General features: G+C 34.0%; 1 protein-coding gene across 1 annotated transcript; it reads left to right on the plus strand.

Moving 5' to 3' along the window:
• The first annotated feature begins 933 nt into the window (after positions 1-933).
• On the plus strand, positions 934-6,154 carry LOC112529593 (transcription factor bHLH155-like). Its single transcript, XM_025140915.1, has 10 exons — positions 934-1,043; positions 2,088-2,174; positions 2,317-2,419; positions 2,929-2,970; positions 3,117-3,176; positions 3,752-4,591; positions 5,080-5,181; positions 5,274-5,402; positions 5,729-5,860; positions 5,966-6,154. Exons 1-10 carry the CDS (start codon positions 934-936, stop codon positions 6,152-6,154), a joined length of 1,794 nt encoding a protein of 597 aa, XP_024996683.1.
• The last annotated feature ends 823 nt before the right edge of the window (positions 6,155-6,977 follow it).

The raw sequence follows: 6,977 nt of genomic DNA on the forward strand, positions 1-6,977 counted from the left end.
CTAACTACAAATAAACATAATCAAATATTGGATAAACATTTCATTTTAAATACAAAAAACCTAAAATATAATTAGAATAATTATTATCTTTATAAAAATTATATTATTAAACAAAAAATAAATTACATTCTTATTAAACCTAAATTAAATTATAATAAAAAAAGTTAAATTAAAGAAATTACACAACAAAACAAGATTTTTTAAATAGTTAATTTGATACTAATATCGATATGTTTTTTTTAATTTTAAGATATCTTCAAATTTATATTTTATTCAAAAATAAAAACATTATCGTTTTTCTCAAAACCATATAAAACCGTATTATAACATCGACAGAGGAACAAAATAAAATGAAAAATTAAAATCGAGATGTATTCGCTGCATTGCTTAAGTATCCTTCTACTTAAAATAAATTAGGGTAAATTTTAAGGGATTAATATAAGACGTAAGGGATTAATATAAGACGTAATAACCCATTAAAATTGGTCTTAATGAGACTTCTTTTTCTTCTTCTAGAAAAAAGGGTCTTTAAAAATCCCAATTTTCTGTCTGTAGAGACAGCTTTATAAGGTAATGTGTTCTAGCTTTGAGCTTAAAACAACCTTTTCTCTACACATTTTGATGTCATATTTCCTTTTTTATTATCATATAATATAAGCTTAAAACAGCAGCATCAGCATCACCATCATCATCATCATCATCATTCTTCTGTACTACTGTTTTTGGCAGTCTTAACAACAAACCACCATTCCTTCATTCATTTTCTTGGAAAACAAAACCTCTGCTCTTCCCTTTTCTTAATCTATTAAGCTCTTCTTTCTGCTCAGATTACTTTCCCAAAGCACTTATTGCAGCTGGGGTTTTCTGGGTTTTTGAAGAACAAGAAGAAGAAACACCCTTTTCTTGGTGTTGATTCTTGATTTTGTGTATAAAATGGGCACAGTTCAGAAAGATTCAGTTGTTAATAATGTGCTCAAGAATCTGTGTTGTTCTTATGGATGGTCTTATGGTGTTTTTTGGAGCTATGATCAGCCAAATTCATTGTATTACCCCCATCTCTCTCTCTCTCTCTCTAACACACAGATAGATATATATATATATATATACATACACATTTATGTATCTAACACAATTTTCAGGGTATATGAAGATTTATGTTTTTCTTCTACTCTTTCTGGTGATCTTGTGTAATCTTGAAATGGGGTTTCGCCTGGTCTAACATCAAGATTTTGATTTTTTTTATAACCATAAGGATGGTACGTGGTTGGTTTGAGCTTGGCTCCAAAGTTCAAAAGTACCAAGACGTCTCATGTTCAAATCCAAGTAGGAATAAAAATCCTCTTATGGCCATGAAAGTTCAAATGCGGTGAACTCCGGCCTATCTGCAAAACAGGTGGTCGTTCTGAGATTAGTCGGTTCGGATAGCGGGTTGGATATCTAGGTTAATAAAAAAAATTGATTTTTTTTGTATACCCTTCATTTTCTTTATTAAAAATCCAGTTATTTTTAATTTTATTGTATATATTTTCAGTTTTTTATACATAATTTATATTGAAAAGGGTATCAAGGAAATGACAAGATTGTATCTTTTTGGTTTTGATTTGGTCATTATCAGTTGATATGAGTAGATGTAGTAAATCAGATTTATTTAAAGCATTAATTACATATCCCACAAATTTATTTCTGTATAAATTCAATTTTATTAACTGGTTTAATTAAAAAAAAAAATTCATTGTGTATGTATTTAGCCTCATTTCACTCAAAAGCTTCAAGAATCTGCCCCTTTTTATATGCATATACATATATACAGTTCGGTTAAGGGGAAAACAACAAAAAATGAAAAAAAGGAACGTCCATTCATCAATATCGTATGCATATGTGCATACAAGTAATTGAAGATGTTTTATGGTACGTGCATACTGGACAAATTACTTAGAGATGAATCGTCATCAGAATGTTCTTCAGTTTTTCATTTTTAACGGTTTTCTTCATAACCTCATTCTGTGTGTGTGTCTCTCTCTATATATACATACATTTTACATGACATTTCATTAGAACTGATTTTTGAAATACTGTTTGCTTCATAGATTGTTGACCCTGCAAGATGCCTACTTTGATGAAGAATTCGGAGGATTGATCGATCATCGGCTTCTGCAAGTACCGATTGGAGGAGGGTATGCTCATTTCCTCTAAAATTTGTATTAAGACGGTTAATTTTCGGTAATCATTCGGTTAATTTTGCTAAAATCGAACCATCAAACTTAGTTTTTCTAATGCTGATAATGATAAATTCTTCATTTTTCTTATAATTTTAAGGATAATTGGACAAGCTGCTTATGCTAACAAGCACCTGTGGATATCCTCAGAAGATCATTACAATGAACAGAGTTTTTCGGGTTCAATCTGGGATATGTTTCTGGTACGAGTTATAACTCGAAGAGTTTTCGACTTTTTCTAAGAGACTGTGAGATCTCAGAGAACAAATGTTGTCTTATAAGGGACTGAATACTTCCTCTGTCATACGCGTTTTAAAACCATGAGTGCAGATGTGGATAAAGCAGAAAATATCCGGTATGGTTGGCCGGCGATTGTTACAAATGGTATCAAAGCCACGAGATTTTAATTAAATCCATGAGAAGTCATGAATTTAATTAAAAACCCATTTAAGATCATATCACTAATGTCAACGACGACACTGGGATCTCTAAGGGGGTGGATTGTGAGATCTCACATCAAATGGGGATGAATGAGAACAAATGTTGCCTTATAAAGGAGTGGATACCTCTTTTATTATGCGCTTTTAAAATTGTGTAGATAAAACGTACAATATCTGGTACGGTTGGCTGGAATGTCATAGAGATCAAACATTTGACACCAAAAATAGATGCTTTCATTGTGTTTTAACGAACATTCTTCACTTAATTTCAGGATGACGATGGATTTCGTGGCCAGTTTTCGGCTGGTATGAAGGTACTTCTTTTGGGTTTTCCCTTATTCGTAGGCGGTCTGTTTAGGGTGGTGCCGCCGCATGTCCACCACGGGTGGGGGTGGATCCGAGGCGGTACTTCCTACGACATTCTTTGTACAATATTCTCTTTATTCATTCGATTTTGCAGACAATTGCAATAATCCCTGTGGAGCCACAAGGAGTCGTACATTTTGGGGCCAAGGAGAAGGTTGGTCCTATGATCACTCGATGATAATTTCACAGACAGATTTTAGAACGTCTCTGCTTAACATAAAAATGTCTGTTTTTGACACAAAAATGTCAGAAAGTGATTCTCGCTACAACAAAATTCAGTTTATAGAATGCCAACAATTTCTAGGTGTTCTAGAATACTTTTTTTTACTGGACTTAATTTTATAAGACCAAATAATAAAACATCTTATCTAAATGTGTTGTAACAAGTTTATAAGACGTTTTCAAGGGACATTTTTAATATAAAGCGCCATCTCAACAATTTTTATAGGACACCTTTGAGAAGTGTCTTATAAACACATCTTTTTTTAGAACATTTGTTTATACAAGACATTTTTTCAAATAGTGTCCTATGAAATAGTTAATACAAAGTTTTTATTGTTTGAATATGACATTTTATTGTTTGGTTCTATAAATGAAGTCTTGTAAAACAGTATATTAGGACATTTAGACATTTTTGACGTCCTGTAAAGCCAGTTTATTGCAGTGTCCCCTTAATAACCCATCTAGCAAACATAATTTAACTTCAAATGTATTCTTTTCTTGATTCAGATTCTGGAGAGGATGGAATTTGTAGATCAAACAAGAAGAATGTTTCAAGAATTTGTAAATGGTGGACATGAAATTGCTTCATCTTCCTTAAACAGCCAAGTTTGTCATCAAAACGGTTTGATATCGTCCGAAGAATCTTGTTTTCTTGATGCACCCCCGGATTTCGGTATCCCGAATGAATTCTTCCAAATGGAAGATTTCAATCTCGGAAGCTTCACACCGAAGGATGACTTTTTGTCGTTTATTCCCGTCAATTATGATGAATCCGTGACTATTTCTGGTAGTGACGTTGATCCGCTCGGAAATATGGGAGATTTGGGAGACATTTTAGCTCCGGTTATCGATGGAAGTCACTCAAGTTTCGATTCCTACAGTTCAGGATGTATGTTCGTGCCGAAGCCAACCCGCCAATTTGACTGTTCTGCCCTTGGTCAGAAACCGAAAGAAAGGTTGTTCGCAGGGCTTGGGATCGAAGAGCTTTTGGAGGGTATTTCTGGTATATCCAATGCAGCTTCGACCTCTTGCGTCGAGGGTCAAGTTGCAAAAAGACGGAAAACTGGAAATTCAATGTGGGAAGCGAGTTCATTACAGCCTGTTCTATATAACAACAATCTTGAGCCGAAGAAAGATGCCATGGCTAAATCAGCGTCGGGTTTACGGATGGTCGATGGTTATAGTATGAGTGGTTCGAGCACAATTGTCCAAGCTATGAAACAAGTCGAAACTTCGAAACCCGCTAAGAAAAAAGCTAAACCCGGGACTCGGCCCCGGCCCAAAGATCGCCAGCAAATCTTGGACCGAATGGCCGAGTTGCGACAACTGATTCCGAACGGTGAGAAGGTACGTATTCCCGTAATAAAACTAATTTCAACACCACGCCTTACGCCGTTTTAAAGTTTGCTAACAGATGAATGCCTCAAAATCTGTTAGAAAGTGATCCATCAAAAAAATTGAAGATATTTCAGAAGGTTATTCTCCTAAACGGGTCATTTGGTTAAATGACCTCACAGGTTTGTTTTTTAAATCCATAATCTTCTGACATGTTTGAGAATGTCAGTTTTAACAGAAAAATGTCACTTTCATACATAAAAATGTCTAAAAACTTGTTAGAAGGTCATAGATTTAAAAAACAGTTGTCAAAAGGTCATTTAAGCTAAATAACCCCCAAAATCGATTCCATTTACCTTCCGACTGATTTTGAGGCATACGTTCAAAAAATATTATGTCAAAATAACCCTCGGGTTTATTTGTACGAGGATGAGGTTACCGTGTTAAGTTTGGGTTCAAGAAAATGACTCAAACGACTAATTAACGATGATCCTTAACAGATGAGCATCGATTGTTTGTTGGATCGGACCATCAAGCACATGCTTTTCTTGCAAAGCGTAACGAAACAAGCCGTCCGAATAAAAGAAGCCGATGAGCCAAAGGTGAGCAAAGTTGTTATCTCTAGTTGCATACTTTTTTGTTGAAACGGTTATTTCAAGACGATAGTTTTAACATGGCTCGAATACTTGGTCAGCATAATGGCGTGGTTTCCATTGACCCGAGCACCAACGGTGTGACTTGGGCATGCGAATTGGGAAATCAGACGGTCGTGTGTCCGCTAATTGTCGGGGACCTCGGTTCCCCTGGTCAAATGCTTGTCGAGGTAAAAAAATACGCATTTGTCGTTGATACATGCACGTGCCATATGTTTGGTAAAAGTACCTGATAAACTAGTCACGTTTGGTAAAAACTATCTGATAAACTAGATGACAATGTAACATGTTAGAAAATTAATTGGTAAAAAAAATAAAGGCATAATTGGAAAAAGAAAAGGCAAAAAAAAAGCCCATGAAACTTATTGAAATGCTACTTGAAATAGTTTTACAAGAAACTTGGTTTATAGCTAACCAAACGTGATTTTTTTAATAAAATAAGCTAACTTATAACTGTTAAACATGGTCTTTATCTGCAATTGTAATTCTGGTGCAGATGCTTTGTGAAGAACGAGGATTCTTTCTTGAGATAGTGGACATAATCCGGAGTTTCGGCTTAATAATCTTAAAGGGAGTTATGGAAGCTCGCACTGATAAAATTTGGGCGCGATTCATAGTCGAACCCGAGGTAAAACATTCGATATTCAAGAATTGGACGTATAGAACACACATTACGATCAAATAAAATGCAAAGGGAAGTTTGTTTTCTTTAATTTGCAACGTGTTTTTACAGATTAACAGACACGTAACACGACACTGGCTATTCTCGGCTCTCGTTCGGCTTCTACAAATGATAGAGGTCGGCGGTGATGGTAAGAAGTATGGGGAAATTGGAAATTCTTTACTTGACGATTTAAATCGTCAATCTGGGATACAAAATCTTGTGAATTTGGCAGAAATGCAATACTGTATGAACTTGTAACTAAGGTTTTAAGAATGCTTTGAGCATTCATGTAACACCATTTTGTGATTATGGTGATTGGTGTTCTTGGAAAATATGGACCTAAAGAAATGGCGGGTTTTCGGGGTTTTGGAAAGCGAAGACGTGTGTTGAATTCGAGGGAAATAAAATCTTCGATGGAGTGATTTATAAGAAACTTATTTTTTGTTCATGACGGATCTAGGATTTTTGCCTAGTAGGGGTACCTCTAAGGTAGATTAAAGGTCTGCAAAATCATGTGATGTGTTTTTAGTTGAATTCAACCATTTTGGGGGATTTTTTTTAGTTTATTTGGTCGATGTTTCTTAATTTTATAATATCCTGAGCACCCTTTTTTTTGGGTGACAATGGGTTTCAAACTCAGTTTATGCTTACTGCCTAATCTTGGGACGATCATGAATAGTCTGGAGTAATTGCAGGTGAACCTTCTTGGCCACAAGCCCATAAGGACTTTGAGAGCATCTGAATTCGAATAGTAACAAAAAGGTTAAAATGTTAGTGACTTATAAGAACTTAGAATATATGAATAAATTTTTATAGCATATTCAAAGTCTATGTTTGATTTTATAATAGCAATATTAAAAAAAAAATTCAAAAAATTTCAAAAAGATAATTGAAAATCAAATATTTTAAAAGAAATTGTATTTAATTTCAAGAGTTTCATTAATAAATTATTATTATTTTTTATTAAACATTTAATTCCAATATTTCTTATATTCGTATAATATATAGAAGAATTATAGAAAAAATCACTAAAATAACTAATTTATACATAATGTATTAATAAAATAACCATTTTTCAATG

The sequence above is a fragment of the Cynara cardunculus genome, assembly GCF_001531365.2.
Source record: "Cynara cardunculus var. scolymus isolate 2C chromosome LG 16, CcrdV1, whole genome shotgun sequence".
NCBI lineage: Eukaryota > Viridiplantae > Streptophyta > Magnoliopsida > Asterales > Asteraceae > Cynara > Cynara cardunculus.

Excerpts from the sequence above, each read along its gene's own strand:
- LOC112529593 (XM_025140915.1), top strand. The coding sequence starts at position 934 with ATGGGCACAGTTCAGAAAGATTCAGTTGTTAATAATGTGCTCAAGAAT. Across the intron at positions 2,175-2,316 it reads CAAGTACCGATTGGAGGAGG|GATAATTGGACAAGCTGCTT; the intron begins GTATGCTCATTT and ends TATAATTTTAAG. Across the intron at positions 4,592-5,079 it reads TGATTCCGAACGGTGAGAAG|ATGAGCATCGATTGTTTGTT; the intron begins GTACGTATTCCC and ends GATCCTTAACAG.